Raw genomic sequence first — 18,991 nt, forward strand, 5'->3', positions numbered from 1 at the left:
CCAATAGTCATCAAAAATAACACTCAATTTTATCAGTAATTTTATTTCTTAAGTATGTGGAGTTGAGAGCATTTCAGAGCATCAGTTTCATAAGCAGTCAAAAGGGGGAAGGGAAGGTGCTGAGTGTTTCAGAGCTCTGCAGCTACATTCCAAACACGATTTTCTAATCTAAGCCAAATATTCACATGCTCACCTTTATCTCTCTTGTTGCTTTCAAACCAAACCCCTCCTCTTCAAAGTTAGCTATTTCAAAACCCTCTGTGGATGCTCCATTTTCAGTTGCCCACTTTATCAATTCAGGGAAATAGTCATCTCTTTTTCCATCAAAGACAACAGACAAACCTATATACACAATTTATTAAAAAACAAATGCAAAAATAAGAAGATCTAGAAAGATAAAGAAGTTCAATATAAAAGCACATGTAAAAAGCTATCTGCTATCCCACAGCAGTTCTACTTTGAAGTAGTTGAGTCAGAACTGGTCTTTGTTAAGTGTTACTCAATAGTATACAAATGTCATACCCAATTTTCATCAACTTAAATACGCTGCCACACTGGCTTACCAGTCATCTTAAAAACACAACCACCTAAACTGAGCTGTGATGAAATGTAAAACTCCCCTTCTCTTTCCCTTTTAAATAAGCTGAGCAAAAATACTTCCCAGCTTAATACTGATGATAAATGCAATCACAACATGTTAATACATACACAAGGAGGAATTTGAGAGGCAAGCTGCAATTTCATTAATTCAGCACTGGAAATGACAATAAGCAGATCTCAAGCTCCTTCTCTCACATACAAAGCAGTTAGCTTTTTCCTGTAGCATATGGATCGATGTAGATAACTAAAGACTGATCCTCCTGACATCACAGAGCTTGTCCAAATTTTTACACTTTGCTTCAAAAGACTTGTGGTCCTCTGGTGGAATCACAAGCCTCCTTCATTTCCTCAGCTTTCCCCTTTACCATCATCCAATTTGAACCTATGTATTATAGTTCCTGGCTTTACTCAGCCAGCATCTGTTATGCTGCTTTGCCTCTGTGTTCTCTTCAACCCAAACTCTAGTGTCAGATCATGTTAAAAATGTCCAAAAACTCATGAAATGCTCAGGCCATTTTAGGAATGACAACACATCATCAGCAAGTTGCTTACATCCGAAGATATTTTGGTTAAGCACAGGTGATAAATACATCTTTAGATGAAAAGGATTTTAGGAAAGTAATATTAGCATACTTGTAATATTCCCTCCCACTACAAGTCACGCCTTTCAAGCCTCAGAACCAATCAAATCTGCAGTTAACATAAAAGTGCAAGTAGCATCTAAAGCTATAGTCTTTGATGATGCAGTAGAAAAACTCAATAAACTATTTTTTAATGCAATGAGAATGTGATGTACAGAGATTTGGCTTTTTTTTTTTTTTTAAAAAAGTTGGCATTTCTCCTTTATTTCATACTCCCTTCAGTATGCTGTTTTCTCCAGAATATATTCAGAACTAAGGTCTCACAAATCTAGTAAGACTAGTTGCATGGATTTAAAGAACTTTATAGGTGTTTATACTGTCTGGGACTTTGCTCTTCTGATTTGCAACACTGACTACTGTATAAGGCTACTGGAAGCTTTTAACATCAAGCTTGCATTTGGAACCATTCTGCAAGCATCTCTGAAATTCTGCCTCTGTTCCTCATATATCATGTGGTCCAATACTTCCCACATTTTTTCAAAGTAAAGAGAAGAGCAGCTTCTTTAAATTACAAGCACTATTGGGGAACAATTTATTTCTATACTGAACAAAATATAGCTGTACTGATAAAAATCTATATTGAAAAATTAGATTTATTTAAAATTTTGCTAATGAGTCAAACAAGGAAGAATTTTAGAAAGTAAAAATACTCAGTTTTCAAAGTAAGATTCTATAATTAAGATCATTTTAGTTCACATTCTGCAACCCAGCGTTCTATTCAAGAAAAGCACATAGCATGACAGTTTAGGCAATATATATTCATTTATACATCTTACAGTTCGCAAAAGCAATTTATACTTCCTTTGCTAATTGTTTAAAGCCTTTATTAAGCTAGAAAACTGTGCAGTATAAATTACTATGTTCCGTTAAAAAATAGTTTTGAAAGACACCATACTATTCATACTCACTATGTATGTAAAAGTGTTACGTTAAAAGCCATTTGTATGTCAATAGTGCTGTGGTTAGTAGGTTTTGCATCTTTCAAGGAAAAAAATATGTCCTGTTAACATAATACTGTTATACTAGTTCTACCATAGCAGCCATTTCCCCCATGTATGTTTCAATCTTTCTGGTGCAGAAGAAAGATACATTGAACAGCCCAACCCCAACACTAAATCTGTTCTTATTAACCTAAATTATGTTTTACCATAACACATGTATTACATCATAAAACCCAGGACATGTACCATACATTTATAGAAGTCATGGGACAGGAAAACAATGAATCAAGTTCACCTCTACAAAGCTACACTCAAACAGTATCATTTATTCTTCCATATGCATTCTGCCAATAACTGATGTTCAGAGTTTTAAAAGTCCCTTCATGAGTAAGATTCTTATGCATTAGTCAAAATTATGAAACACAGGTGTGAAAAGGACATTTCAAGCCTCTAAGTACTTCTTCAAGCAAGTACATGAACAAGCTCCATTTTAAATGCAGTCTGGCTTTCTTGCCATCATCATATAAATATCAGAGAAGAAAGAATTGTTTCAGGACTTTTTCAGGTACGTCTAGCCACAATCTATTCATTCCCATGTTAAAAACTTATTTCTCTGTCATTAAAATACAACAGTCATAAAAGAGGTTAATTTTACTAAAATTACATGGAAAGCATTTTTTAGAGCATGCCTCCAAATAAAAACAAAACTAATATGAAAATAAAATATCAACAATGGTGAGCTGTTGCAGAACATACTGGAAGAAAACTGTTCTTATTTGAAAAATAATACCTTAACTTCGGAAAATTGGCAATAAAACTCCATATTAACTGTGGTACCACAGTCATTTCTCTACTTGAATTTTATGCTTGATTTATAGCAGACAGATTTATTAGCTGATGTGTTTATTTTGTGCTTTTATATATTTTTGTCGTAATTTAATGTCATGGTGTTGAATTGCTGAAACTGCTTCTATGTTCAGTAAAACGTTCAGGTTAAAATAAAATAGTTACAAAACTAAATTTGAAATGTTCAGATTTATAGAGGCAGAGGGATAGACTATGCAGTCAGGAATCGAAAAGACCTATTTATTCTCAAAGGATTTTTACTTCCAGTTCTTCAGATTGTCATCACAATCTCAAGGTCTTTTTTCCACTTACCAGACAGAATTATCACAGGATCACTTGACTGTGATATTGACTCAGAATTCTAAGTATTAAAATGGTTAATGCCAGTGGTTATGCCCACCAGAACATTTCAGAAACACTTGCAAGTGTAAAAAGCCACTGCATATCAGAGAATTAAGATTTTTGTCCCAAAATAATAGGATTGCATAATATTTGTACAACAACAACAACAAAAATATTACTTTTAACTGTCAACGACAATTCTTTAGGCAAATCAATACTCTGAGCAACCCTTCTCTTACAGTCTTTTGCATTTACCTTTTTGCTTCTTGCGAATTTTCTCAACAAGTGAACGAATCTGTACATATTCTTCCCATTCCTTACCAGGACCTGGGGTAGGACTGCTGCATTCTGGAAATAAAAATGCCAAATGAAAACATTTTTTTCTTAATAGTGTGTGTATATATATATATTAACATGAGAGAAAAGGTCATAGTTTAACAGTAACTTTAACTGAACCTTAGCACTACTTGTCCTTCAAACACGTTTAGATGGTAAACGCTGTAATCTCTGTTGTTATAAACATCCCATTCTTTGATATGTAATTAATACAGTCATTTGAAATTTTTACAGTATAATGTACCTCAAGTTATTTTATTTTTTTTATATACTTTCAGATATAAGAAGTATTAAATGTTTCACAAGCTAGGAAGAAAAAAAGGTAAACAACCAGACCATTGAAGTAGATAGTCCCTCAGGTAAAACCAAAAAAAAAAGTATGTTTTCAGTAATCCAAGCAAAGCACTCTGTTTACATTAGCCTGCTTGCCATAATTCTTGCTGTAATGAAAGCAGATGATAATAGGACAGAGCTTACCTTAGTAACTGAGAAATTTGCTGGTACATTTGACCTGCCTAGTCAATAGTGTTTTCATAGATGCATGTGTACTGGAAGGACAAGCAAAGGAACACTTATAGCCAAGCTTTAGCTCTAGATTATATCCACAGTGTCTCTGACAATATTCTAAATGCCAGTGTGTGGATTTCTTGATCTAAGCCATGTAAATCCAAGTGGACAGCTGAAGATTACTTTGCTCAACTGATTTGAAAAATCTTTGCATTGAATAAAATATGGAAGCTTGACAAAAAGAACAGCTGATACATGTCTTTGCTTAGAAAATTAGATCTACGTTTTATTTTTGGTAGCAAAGCAGAGGCCAATTGTAGCATAAGCATCAAACTGATCTGCCAATTCCTTGTCTCCTCTTTGCAAGCAATGCTAAAGAAAAATTCTAATTTTTCTAAGGCAACATTTAGATGTGTCCAGGATATGAAAATTTGGACACTTGTGTTTCAAGAAATGTAGCTCAGCACAGTTACTAATGACAGTAGCAAGAGTGAACAGTATTTTAGCACTACCATATGAAATTATGCTCTGCTTTTCGTATTTACTAGAAATAATGGATGAGTTCAAAGTTCCTCAACAAGTGAAACAACCTCTGGTCTATATACAAGAACAAAACACTACAAAAAAGTTTCCAAACAACAAGAAAAACCCCATTCTTATTGGGGAGACAAAAATATTAGTGCAGTCGAACTGAGTTGCATTGCTGCTTTCCACAGTTAATTCCTCTATTCTGATACCCATTCAAAGTACTATTCAAATGTTAAATAGAAACAGTGTAGCTCTTGAGGTTTACAAGAAAAACATTTTTGACAACACTGCAATGTCACGTTACCTAGAGTAGACCAATATTTATGCTTGTGTTGAGATGTAAAGCCAAAAGCTGCCAGAAATACAGTATTTCCAATACATACACATATAAATAAACCAATAATGGCACATACTAACAGAGTTATATATTCTGAGATACATACTATACTATCTTAAGCAAGATGAAACAGCAAGTTGGCCACTTACAGGAAAAGAATAGAATTCATTAGCTTCAACAAGAGAACAAGAGAATGTTTTTGAGCGGTCTCCACACCATCCCCTTTCCCAGAGAGGCATAAAACTGAAACTTACTTTGCAATAACTCACTGATTAGATTCAACATTTCCTTTGGAGATACTGTTGCTGTGGCTCCTGTACCTGACTTCTGAGTTTTTACTCGGCTCTTCTTCCCCATCTTCCAACTAAAACAGATTAAGAAGCAAATTGTCACCAATTACTAAGAAACAAAATACAATAATGATGAATGGACAAGATCTTCTCTTATTTAAGAAGAGGATGAGGACTTGTTTCTGGCACATATGTAGGTGCAAGTATTATTTGCATGGCCTGAACGCAAGACAACCACAGTGCAATCTGAAGCAATATTTCATGTAGTTGCACATTAATTACCTCAGGGTAATTAGAAACTAGAAATTATATAGAGAAAAAAAATAAATCATTCTGATTGCTTGCAAATTCATTAGTTGTGAACAAACACGGATACCAAAGTACCCATGCTATACAAAACCAGGTTATTTTACCTCATCAGCTGCACTGTGGACATCAGCTGAACTAGTATTTATGACTGCACTAAAGTAGTAATTCAAAATGAATAGGAAATTAAGTATTTCATTTCAAAATAAAATCAAAATCACATGTATGTCTTTGCAGCTTGTGGTTCAAGACAACCAGTTAAGGAAAACTTATTTTCAGTTACCACAAAAAACCAGAACATCATTGTAGGCTGGCTTTCCAATATTCAAAGCCCCTTGTTCTCATGGGGGACTTAAATCACACATCTACTGGAGGGGCAGCACAGCAGGTTGTGAAATAGCCAGGGAATTTTTAGCATGCACTGGGAGCAAATTTTAATGCTGGTGCTGAACAGGCTTATAGGGGAGGGGTTGTGCAAGATCTGGTACTCATGAATAAGGAAGAACTGCTCATGTTTATGATGGCCAACAGCAGCCTCGGATGCAGTAATCATGAAGTGGTAGTATAAGATCTTGAGGCAAGAAAGGAAGGCAAGAAGTAGACTAAAGACCCTGGACTCATGACAGTAGGGTTGGTTCTTGTTCAGGGAATGGTAAGCAGAATGTCCTGGGAAGCTGCAAAGGAGCCCACAACAGCCAGCCATCTTCCTGAACTCTCCTTGGAGCAGAAAAACAAGCCTCCCCAACATGCAAGAAAATTAGCAGGCACAGCAGGAGGCCAGCTGACTGTACATGGGATTCCTCACTGACTGAGCTCAAACGAAATAGAAACATATGTAAAGTAGAAGCAGGGAAGGCAACCAGAAGAGAATATAGACGCACTGTCTGGGCAAGCAGAGACTGAATTAGGGAGGCCAAAGCTCGTCTGGAGTTGCAGTTAAAGATGGATGTGAAAGGCAAGAAGAAACACTTCTACAGGTATACCATCAGCAAAAGACAGATTGTGGAAAGTGTAGTTCAGCTGCGAAATCAGGAAGCAACCTGGTGATGAAAGGTACAGAAAAAGCTGAGGTACCCAACACCTTGGGCATGGTCTTTACCAGCAAGGTGTGCTCTTAGGCTTCCCAGGTTCCTGCATCTAGTAGCAAATCTTGAGGAAGGGAGGATCAGGTTAAAGACTATTTAGGTAAGCTAGACCTACGCAAGTCTGTAGGACCAGATGGGAAACATCCAAGGTACTGAGAAAGCTAGTTGATGTCACTAAAAGACTGCTATCACCTTTGAAAAGTTACAGTGATTGCCTTTGACAGAGAACAGGTAACTTACAAACAAACAAAACCCAACAGAAAAGGAAAGTGGGGGCAGGAGGGGATAAAAGGTCCAGGGAACTAGATAATGGCCCGTCTCGCCTCATTTGCTGTACAAAATGTAGAATGAGTCCTAAAGAGAAGCTATTTCCAGGCACAATGGACATGAACGTGACTGGGATCAGACAACCGAGACTCCTAAAGGCAAACCATGTACAACCAACCTGACTGCCTTCTGAAGAAATAAGTGGCTCTGTGGACCAGAGAGAAACAGTGGTTGCCAGCTGCTTTGACTTAAGCAAGGCTTTTAACACTGTCTTCCATAGCATCCTGGTTGTCAGACTGAGGAGATGTAGACTGAATGGTGGACAAAAAAACTCCCTGGGCCATGAGGTTCAAAGAGTTGTGGTTAATAATTGTAAGTCTAACTGCCAGCTGGTTAAAAGCAGTGGTCAGTACTGGTCAACATCTCCATCAGATTTTGGATGCTAGGACAGAAAGCATCCTCAGCAACTTTACAGATGATATAAAACAGGGAAAGCAGCCAACACGTTGGAGGGCAGGGCCACCACTCAGAGAGACCTCAGCAAACTGGAGGAAATGGCCAACAGGAACTTTATAAACAAAGACAAATGTAAAGGGTCCTGCATTTGGGAAGGAAAAAACCCCTATACAGCATTACAACTGGGAGACTCTAGCAGACAGCAAGTTGAACATAAGCCAGAAGTGAACCCTTAAAGCGATAGAAACTAACCATAGTTTGAGCTGCATAAGCAAGAGCAGAAACAGCAGGTCAAAGTAGTAATTATTCCCTTCTGCTTGTCACTGGTGAGGCCACGCTTAGAGTACTGTACAGTTTTGGACCATGCAGCACAGGAGAATCTGACAAACTGGAGCACATCCAGAGGAAAGCCATTAAAATAGCAAAAGGGCTGACACATGAAAGACATGAGGAGGGAGTTGGGTTTGTTCAGTCTGGAGAAGAAGAGCCCACAACTGTCTTCACCTATATAACAGGGTGTTATACTGGAGGCAGATTCTCCTCAGACGAGCACAGCAAAAGGTCAGCGGGCAACAGTCACATGATGCTGCAAGGGAAATTCAAAACAGATGTAAGGAAACTCCTCACCATGAGAGTGGTTGAGCACTGGAACAGTATGGAGATTTAACAGCATCTCCAAGCAACTTTGGAGAATTTAAAAATTTGACTCAGCAAGGCCCTAAGCAACCTGATTTAACTTTGAAGTTAAAGAAGAAAATTGAGTCTCTCAATCTCCAGAGGTCCCTTCCCATCTACATTTTTCTATGTTTCTACCTTTTACTGCAACCGATGTTTTCACCTGTGTATGGGCAGCCTATGTAGTCTATACAGTATATAATATCTTCCTGTACAATTTAGAAGATTTTATGTCCAGTTACTTTGCAGTGAGAGGGGAGTCAGACACATTCAGGTAACTTTGAACATCGGAAAGTTTTCAACTGCCTGTGTCATCAAGATCACCTCAGCCATAACAGCTGTAAGTTACCACACACTGCACAGAAAAATCCATAAAAATGCTAAACATCACTGTATAGAAGTAGTACTTTAGATTCCAGATGTTCTGAGCACTCTGTACATATAAAAGGGATCCTTTTATCCTTGGTCAGTGTAGCTAGCTTATGCAAAATAAAATGTTTCCTCCCATACTCATATCAAAAACTTTTGTTCTTTGGCAGCTGATATTAATACTGGAATGTATCGACCAGCAGCTGAAAAGCTGCTTCTCCACACTGACCAAGGCTGAAACAATTGCAATCCATATGTTAAGTAACTGTATAGGGGAGATCTTTTAAATACAAATGCTAAACATGAAAAAACTTCTAGTGGGAAAGGTACGTAATTTGGTTGCTTTCCTTTCCCAGAGTGAACAAGAAACTGCCAAACCCAAGGCTTATTTTAAGTACTAACTTTGAATGATCAAGAAGCAAATTAAGGTTAACAGTGTTAACTTATTAACTCAAAATTAAAAGGAGCTCAAAACTGACTGAAAAGAGAACACCTTGTAACAAAAGGGAAATAAATCTAAGCCAAAACTATAAGGTGTTTTCAAAAAGGAAAGCAAACAAACCAAATCCTTTCATCTTCCAACACTAAACACAGTGCAATGAACAAGACTATCCCTGAGTACATGGAGACTGAAGTCCTGGGGCATAACCCCCCTGCTCCGGTTTTAGCTCTCTCTAGCAGATATCAGAGGTTCAAACAACCCATCTGCACTGCGTAATTTTATCAGTCCCCCTTGAGTTGCATAACTAGCTTGTCCAGAACAGCTTCTGTATTGAACTGCTGAAAAGCCCTCATATGCAGGCTGGTAAGGAGAGATTCAATGTAATCACACTGGCTGGTCACACCCCTTGAAGTTTATAAATTAACACTGGACATTTTCTTGAAAGACACTACCACAAGCAGTTGCATTTGATACGCGATTTGATGACATTTTCCAGCTCATATGAAGCAGGGAGTAATGCTCATTATGAGATCCATATTGAATTTATAACACTACAAACTGGAAATAGGAGCAATATAAAAGACCAACCTGCCATAATATAGTGTAATACAAAGCCATAGAAGAAAAATACCAACAAAAGAAGAACTTGAAAAGTTTCTTTCCATGGTCTTCCCATTATACACTTTTTCCTTTTTTCCCCCCTAGTAATGCTCTCATACTTGTAAAAAGATAAACAGGGCTCTTGGTACAGGAGGCCACCTTCACAAAGACTTTATTTGCACGTCACCTATTTACTTGAGTGTTCCCTTCTCCCATAGGCCATCCTGTTACATTTATTTTAGATCCTTCTGCTTTTAAGAGAAATCAAGTCAGATGGGTTTGTAATGGATCCAACAGCAGGTTTGGAGACAGAGTCCTAAATCTTTGGGGCAAGAACAATGCAGTTCTGTGTTGATTCATACAATTGGTTTTCTACATTCCCTCTAAGCACAATCCCCTACATCTTTGGAATCATCAGAAAGTTAACACACTCACACAGTGTATTCCATGTTACAAGATATAAATTATGATGACCTATAGTTTATATCAATCAAGATGCTCATAAATATTAAGTTGAATAACTGAAATTATTTTGATGGATTTTGGTTTCTTATTTCTAAGAGCAAAGTATGTTTATCGACCAATAAATTGAGGAAAAGTAGTCTTAAGTAAGTGTTCTGTATACACAACTACCAAAATACTGTGGGCTTTTTTTTCTTTTAAATTGTATTTAGAAGAATCTGCTTGGGATAGAAACATCCATCAGTAGATTTTATGAGAATAAAAAACCCAAAGACAACCGTGCATATATTATACATGGAGACACGAAAAGTGCCACGATGCAATCAGAACTGAAAGGGAATGAAAGGGCTCAAACAAATGAATTTCTAACAATTATTAAGACTAACTGATGTGATGTTATGAAAGCTTTCCTTGTGCTTTGCTTCATTTGTTTTAAAGCTTTGCTTGTGTTTTGCTTAATTTGTTTCTCAAGGACTCCTGACTCCGCAACTGTTTCCTTAGGTCCCTTTGTCTGTTTAGGTAAGATTGAAACGCTCGTTAGGCTCCCTACGTAAATCACTGATGGCAGACTCAAGGCCTTCAGTGGACACTTGGGCAACTCCTAGTATGAGTTAAGGGGGGCTCTAACACAGAGACACAGAGACCCTGTTATAAGGAAACTGATTTTGCTGACTTAGGAGGGAGACACCTGGACTTCACAGCGCATGCTCTGGAAAGAGGGTCAACTAGCCAACACTGTGAAGAAGACTACTTACTTCTTCCCCTGACCACCGAAGACCCTCACCCTATTTTCACTACGCATGCTCGGATTATGCAAATGAATTCTGGGAACTCATTATCATAAGACACCCCTTTCTGGGAAATCTAATGAATATGTATGATTTGTGTGTATGTAAGCTGATGTCCCTTGCTAATTCTTGGGAGCCCTTATGGTGGAGAATCCCCAGGGTGACCCCAGCGCTGCCAATAAAAGAATACCTGCTTAACAGTTCTATTGGATTCTGACTGTTAATTTCTTTGTTTCAGAACAATGATACACATGAAGCTGTATGAATAGGGTACACGATTAGGACTACATTTTTAATTTTTCCCCATATGAAACATGTTAGTACTGAGAACCTATTTTTACGGTGAAAGCATTGCCAAGAGTTACATCTAAAGATAAAGCTGATTTTAGAGTATATGAACTTCAGCTTCCCAAATATGACAAAAAGAAAAATTTGAATGCTAAGCATTTGCATTACTATCATAGGTGAATATTGTTTTAGAGGCAAAAATAATAATCTCTAGCGGAAATCTCCTCTATGCAAGTAAGAAATTCAAGGCTACTACGAGACCTTTCTCAAGTCCTACTGCTCAGATAACATGCAGCAAAGATATCACAGGAAAAAAACCAAGTTCGGTGAACACAACTCATTAGATTGATGGCAACATAACCAGAAATGCATTTTTTCGGTAGGATGCTACCAGTATACGAACAGGAAATAAGTTCCGTAAGTATCTTTGCTTTCTCCTTTGATGTATGCATCTTGTCTAAACTATTGCTTCTTCATCATCAGAATTTCTACAGGGAAAATATTCTGCATGATATTACATCATCAAGTCTATATTGCACAAAAAAGCAAGACCAGCAGACTGATATCTTGAGATATCTTGTTATGGAAATATTTCCTTTTAAGGAATCATCTATCTTAATCAAAACTGTACTTTTTAATCTAATTCTCAATCAGAAAAATAGGTCTCCACTTCCTACATTACTTATCTCCATTCACTGCTCAGCTACATGAAACAGATATAACTATTTAAAATCTAATGCATCTGACAGATGTATTAAGTAAAAGCCATAATTTGAAAGGAATTGCTGCTATACATGGTTGTCCAGCAAACATATTCCAAATAGCAATATAGCAGAGCAGCCTCAAAAAAAAAAAAAAAAAAAAATCACACAGTATATTTTATATAAAAATAGATTATGAAACTTTTTCAAAATTTCTGAAAACTAACACACAATATATAATCCAATTTCACACTTGGCAAAAAACAGTTTAGTTGAGCAATGCTCTCTGTCGTATTTAACCAGCAAATGATGAGTTATACTGATAACACGAGACCCAATACAGAGAAAGTGTGGTTCATTTGTTAAACTACTTCTTGTAATTAAAATTACATTAATAAAGTTACAGTTCAAGAAACAGATTTTAGAGTTAGATTTCAATTCTACTGAATTCCCTGAAATTCCAAAAAGATTTGTAACTTCAGGAAAAACAGGGGTTTTTAAATTGAAATAAAATTTTTTTGCAAGTGACTAAAATTCTTGTTTAGAAAGAAATAAATCATGAGTCCGCTTCTCAACACAGCAATGAAAGGACAGGTTGTTTGCCAGTAGATACATAACAACAGAAGAAGCAATATAAAATATAGCTGCACAACATGCAGAGAAAAACAAAACAAAATCCTTTAGGACCGAGATGAACTGCAGACTTCACAAATATCTGAAGAAGCAGCAATACACATTTCAGTGGAAAAGTGGTTTGGGTTTTTTGGTTTGGGTTTTTTTTTTCAAGTTTGCTTTTCTGGTTGTCTTCTGGTGAATATTTTTTAAAGTACTATGCCATGTTTCCTTTCAAGTGAACATTGTTGAAAATTCCTGAAAGCATTCTGCAAAGAGAGAGTACGCTGACAGCAATGATGAATAAGCTTGGTAACACACAACACAGCCACATTTCCAAATATAGTGTATCAGCTGGGCTGGCAAAAAGAATCATGCCAAAACTGGCAGTGAGGGGTGTAAATGATCCATCTCCCCCCCTCTAATACTGCTATCAGAGAGCAGTTGTGTTGTGTCAGACTTTGAACCTGTTTCCACATCACACACAAATAATATTTTAATGAGCTGTAAAATATTCCCCCCGTTGCCTTACAGCTTTAAAAAGTGAGCATGTTCACCTAGCAGCGTTAGAAGGTAACCATAAGAAGTCTGTACAAAAATCCCAAAAGTACTTAAAGAATTGCCACCAACTCTGTGTGTTTGTTCTGTTTTGGGTTTTTTTTTTTGGGGGGGAAAAAACATGACGGCTTAAACATTTTATTTAAGAAAGCTAATACTTGCAGTATTAGAGAGCCTGACCACATCACAGAACCACATTTCCTTATGGAAGCAATGCCTAGCTTGGATAGTAAAATATGGATCTTCCTAAACAATACTTCAGGAAAAAAAAATCCATTTAATCATTAACAAACCCCCACAGCTTTTCATATTCACATGACCACCAAGAAGTTCACTGCAGCACTACATAGAGCTGCAGTTAAGTTTGATAGAAAAAAAAAAGTATCATAAGGCACTATGGATACCTATGTCTCACTCTTTGGGTAAAAATACAAGCTCACAACCTTTGTTACAAAACTATGAATATAATCATTATGCTAAAAATTAATATGGTGTTTGCTTAAGTATTTAACTGTGTTGGTTTTAAAGAATATATCCTACATGATGCAGAATACACAAAGTCTGATTTCTTCTGGATGTGCATCTCCCTTTCTTATACACACCTTTTCCAATGGTCCCAGAATCCCTGCAGTGCTCTCAGCTACCCTCCTCATCTCTTCCAGGACTCCACATTGCTTTCAGTTTCCTCCCCACATGACCTTACTAGCCAGGCAGCATCTTCTTTTGCAGGTTTTGATATAACTGTGCATGTTGGGCAAAAACATCAGCACACACGTTGACTTACAAACAGGCCAGGCAGATAAACTATTCTCAACGCAGCTTTTCGTCCAGCAAGTGGACCAATTTATGTTTGAGTTCTCCCGTTCTGTCAAAATTGATTAAAAATGTCCAACAAGTTGATGGGTGAATTGGGAAGAACTGACCAGTGGACAGAACCGACATGCTCCTTATTTGCTTCAGCTACTATTTTTTACTTTACAGAGTAGCAAACCAGCTACTCACAAATTTGCTGAGCTTTTACAATAACAATCAACTTAGGAATTCCCACAGCAAGAGTTACCCATTCAAGTTTAACTTTGCTTCAAGGACTCGGTATATTTCCAATGCAGTATCTTAACACTGTAACTTCTTTAATTCAGATCCTTGTAGATGCTAATTACATTATGTTCTCATTACATAATAGTTCCCACCCCACGCATCTTCTTGGCATATACTAGCACAGAAGGTGAGGGGTGCAGATCTAGAATCAGTATTAGAAGGACAGATACGGGTCGACAAGGGCAGACAAGGAGAAGATGAGGGAATTCTCAAGCCATGCCAAGAGCAGAGAGGTGAGTACTGTAGGTGGCTGTGGGATATGTTCCTTGGCTGCATCAAGAGGGAGGACAGATGAGTAGGATGAACACAAACCAGGCTTGCAATTTTTTTTTTTTTTAGTTTGATTGCCTAGACTAAGTCATTTTCCCCTCTACTTCAGAGAGGGAAGTGTATCATCTCTTGTATCAACATATGTTGAGCAGCCAGGGTCTTAAGGGACAAGCTTAATGCTTACAGGCAACTGACAGGGGTTCTCCAATCTGCATGTAGGAGAACACAGTTTTACACTTGATATGACCAGGTTTACAGGGAATGTGATCTTTTGCTTCCACTGATGAAGTTGTTTTTTTTCTTCTAAACTTGAATCTTATAACTGCTGGTAAGAAGATAAATACATTTTATAGCAAATAGAAAGCATGAAATCAAGAAGTGTAAGAACAGTGTGGGTGGAGGAAGAGATCTGTGATCTTTAAGAAAAATTCAGCTTATACATTTACAATGAACACTATGTTTGCTTGTGAAAACCACCTACATTGTGTCACTTGGAAACCACATTAACACTCTCACCACTCTTGAGGTATTAATCTAGATGTTCCCACTAAATAAATGACTAATTAGTTACTGATTCAGTCCCTTTCCCCCCAGCTTTCAATCTCTCACCGTTACCGTACTCTACCCCTTCTCTTCTTGCTGCTAATTCTCTTCTCCCACCACTGCACTTTCCTTTTTCTTCCATGTCATTTCCTCTATAAACTTGCCTAAATATCTCTGCTAAATACAATGTCATCGCAGTTCACTGTTTATGTACTTTCTTTCTCCAGCATGTTTCTGTTTTTCTGGTTAAGTTGTAAACTCTTTTGGAAGTGGGACCTCCTGTGATTACAGAGTGCTTATAACAAGTCAGCCTTTTTTTTGTTTTTTATTTTAAACGGGATCTGAAGTATTGTCATAACACTGATGACAATGCTGACAAAAATGACCTACAGAAAACACTGATAAGATTAATGATAGAAAAGATCATACTGTTTCAACTTAAGATTGCATTCCACTTAACATACAATGTAAATTTATGTTTCCCAAGAACTCTCTTAGCCATAACACACACTATTTCCTTCTTTAAGAGCTAGCCTTGATACACTTGCTCCTTGTGGAAAAATGCTGTATTCAGAGTCAGTACAATGCACAGTTCAATTAATACAGAGTGCCCCATGTAGTAAACTTCCCTTCTTCACGAGGTTGTGAAGTTACTCAGGTCAGCTTCTCCTACTTCATACAGAATTTCAGTTTTATTTTCCTTTCAAAGACCTGATTTAGCCACACGACCCATTTGTAATGGGACCCTGCACATTTCCTCTCTCAGGTAAATGAAATAGGTTGTCCCTGTCACTTCTTCACAAGAACAGTCTTCCTGAGATAAGCTCTCTGCAAACCTCATGTTTTTTGATTCATGTATTCCTCCTGACACCTTTTCTCTTCTTTCACAATCAGTTAGCAGATGGATTTCATCCCCTTCAGGAGGTAGGTACCTTTTACCTCTGTCATCATTCTCTGGGCTACTTGCTTCTCACAAACATGTATTTTCTTCAAGAAATCTACTAAGTCAGTGGTTATAAGCTTTGTTGTTCCTTAATGTCAGCACAGTATCATATCAGAACTACAATAATCTAAATGATTAAGAATGAATTCTTAAACACTGAATGAGCAAAAACAACCAGAGATTAAAAAAAAGACCGATACTGAAAATGTTTCTCAAGTTTTCACTATTGAAAAGAACTTATTGGCAAAAACCAAAAAATCATTAAAAACATATGCCTACATTCTTAATGCTTTATTTCTCTTCCTACAGGATGGGTTTGAGTACAGTTACAGTAAATGCATTTGTCACTACTTTAAAAACAGTTAATGACAAGTAAGTACATCAAAAAAACATTGTGAGATAACATTTTTGCTTTTGTACTTACACAGAAAAAATCCAGTTCATGCATCTGTTTTTTCTGTGATGGCTTAACACAACCTGTTCTACTTCCCATTGCAATATGCCAACAATGCTCAAAATCACTTTAGTACGTCATTTCAGACAGTGACTTCCTGAACCACGCTAGTATGCTCACAGTGTACATACTTCACAGAGTAAATACAGATAGTCACTAAAACTACTTTATGTAAACCTTAATATCAACGATGACTTATGTGATCAAGAACTATGACCTTTTATCACTGTTTCCTGTATTTTGCTTACAGACAGACTAAGTGACAACAGAAAGAAAATCAGTCACTGCTGATGACTATGAAGGCATGAATAAGAGTTAAAATACAGAAATACTATGTGCAACAAAACAGTATAGCACCCATTACATTGCCACAAAGTGAACAACTAAGAGCAGAAGTTCATCCCCATTCAAGACAGCTGACATGCTTTGAAATTTTGACAAAGCCTTGGATGCAGTTAAAAACTTTAGGATGATGGTAGCTAAGCACACATCATTACATCATTTCAATGGGAATTGTTTGGGCGTTTTTTTTTACCCCAAAATGTACATTTCACATGGATCAGTCCTCACTGCAACTGCTTCTCAGTCACTAAGAATCATAATATTTTAAACCACCAAAAGAGGCTGCACCTCTTTAAACAGGTGGAAGAAAACTTCTAACAAGAATTTAACTCACTCCTCCATGTGTTACTGGGGAAAAAAGTATGTGTAGCATTAGCTACATATTTTGTATTTAAATTCTCTAGGATGCACAAAAAAGATGGTATGCATATTGGATATGTATCACTATATTACTGCATCTGCTTCACTCAACAGCTAGAGAAGAAACAGCCTAGCTGAACAGCAAAAAAAAAATTCCTTGGGTATCACTGTACAGATATTTTTTTAAGTCCTTTTTTAATTGCATTATAGTCAATGGCATAAATAATACAAAACTAGGCAATAACATATATTCCAATTAACTGGACTGTCTCCAAGGAAGAGATTTAAAGCTGAAGATGCTTAATGCCAAGGACTACTGTTTAATTGCAACAATAATTCCACCTAAGTGGAATGCCCTCAAGCAACCTCATAGCAATTGGGCCCATGATTATTTCTATGCACTGAAAAATTCTCCTATCAGTTCTGCTTATTTTTTGTCTTAACACCTTTGCCTACCCTCTGCTTTCCACACGTATTTGCAACTCCAATATGATTTACTATTGCCTGTTAGGCTGCTCCTTTCCAATCAGATAATTATGTAGGGCCATGATACTGACAACCCACATCTCTAATCACAGTATAGGCAGCAGATCCTATAAAAGTGATCGCCACGGTCCCTGGGCCCTTCTAATGTAACTAATCCACATGTTGAAGTTTCTCCTCCAAGTGGCTGGATGATACAGATGTAACCGTACATCAGATACACCACAGCCTTTTCATTCAGAGGGACTTCCTACCCACACTGTCCTTGCAATACTTACATGAAGTGACAAAAAAAAGTCTTGCAAATCTCTCTAACGAAGAGGAGGAAACAGAAACAAGTTTCTACAAGCTTTAAGACCTGTTCTATGCTATGTGGCGGCATATGTGATTCTTGCCCTCAAAATGAGTTTCATTATACATTCATGTCTTGTAACAACTTAAATTGGCTGAATGTTTCAATACCACTGCTGGAACCAAAAAACGCTTAAGGACCTATATTTGGACACTGAATTGACACTACAAAGTGTGCACAATTAAATTGTGCTTGAAGTTATAAATATCTGAATTCAGCTACAGTTTTGTGTTGTTTCCTGGAATACCCTGTCCTTACAGAAGAGAATCTAAGCAGTTTTAAAATAACTGCTGTATTTTTCTCTAGCTGAGTGAAGCACAGCTGTTCCATCAAGCTTCTGCCCACAGCATATTAACTCCCTAAAGGTGTGCTCATAGATGGTACCGCTGGCACTTCACCCTGACCAGCAGTGCTTAGGATCACTATCAGACCACAAAGAACAAAACACACCCGAACAGTACAGAAGTGTCTATTCAATGCATAATCAATGCCAAGGATTTCCATGCTGTGGCCAGGAACAACAGTACAAACTAGCGTGAACAAGGAAAAGATAATGGTATGAAGAATTCCAGTGGGTATTTTTGTGCCTTTTCTTAACCTTTCTAAGACATGCAAGAATATCTACACCAGTTAATGCGCTTGCTGTTAAATGATGCTGTGTGCCTTGTACAATTTTGAAAGGCACCAGACAGCTCATGTTGAAAGAGGAATGAGTTCATGATCATAGGGAACAAAAAAAGAAGTTTGGAGTAGCACTCCACCTCAGTGAGAGCGTGCTGCACTTTTTCACACCCAGATAGTACACCTGCCTGTGTTCCTGCTGTGGGTGAGGAGTGACATGACCTAGTTGTATATAAAAAACCCACAACACCGGTAAATCTTGGAAATAACAAACCAGCATTACTATCATTCATGAAGTTTGAGGAAAATTGAGCTCTTTGTTACACGGTAAGGTCATGTAATGGTTGCCAATGTATAAATTGTAGCAGTGCACAGATTTACTGCAATGCAAGTGATAAAAAGAGCACCTCTGGAGTATCTCTTAATGGCTCAAAGGAAAAACTTCCCCAGTAAATTACAGACCTGACCTGTAGCAGGTGCTAATGATTAGGGGCTTCTCACTGAAGCCCTCAAGCCCAAGTTACAATTACACTTTAAGATACTGTAAT

At 37.3% G+C, this 18,991-nt stretch overlaps 1 protein-coding gene across 3 annotated transcripts in view; it reads right to left on the reverse strand.

Annotated features, from left to right (window-relative positions):
- Positions 1–18,991, reverse strand: part of SETD3 (SET domain containing 3, actin N3(tau)-histidine methyltransferase) — a 62,222-nt gene that overhangs the window by 32,768 nt on the left and 10,463 nt on the right. For 2 of the 3 annotated variants that reach the window (XM_074868754.1, XM_074868755.1), the window contains 3 exons: positions 5,333–5,442; positions 3,626–3,718; positions 194–342 (listed from right to left, as the gene is read on the reverse strand). In XM_074868754.1, coding sequence (XP_074724855.1) covers positions 194–342; positions 3,626–3,718; positions 5,333–5,435 — 345 coding nt within the window. In that variant the 5' untranslated portion in view covers positions 5,436–5,442. Of the gene's footprint in view, positions 1–193; positions 343–3,625; positions 3,719–5,332; positions 5,443–7,986; positions 8,006–18,991 lie in introns of those variants that run through there. The other variant, XM_074868757.1, reaches the window with a different exon arrangement.

Source organism: Strix uralensis, chromosome 4 (assembly GCF_047716275.1).
Source record: "Strix uralensis isolate ZFMK-TIS-50842 chromosome 4, bStrUra1, whole genome shotgun sequence".
In the NCBI taxonomy this organism is placed as follows: domain Eukaryota; kingdom Metazoa; phylum Chordata; class Aves; order Strigiformes; family Strigidae; genus Strix; species Strix uralensis.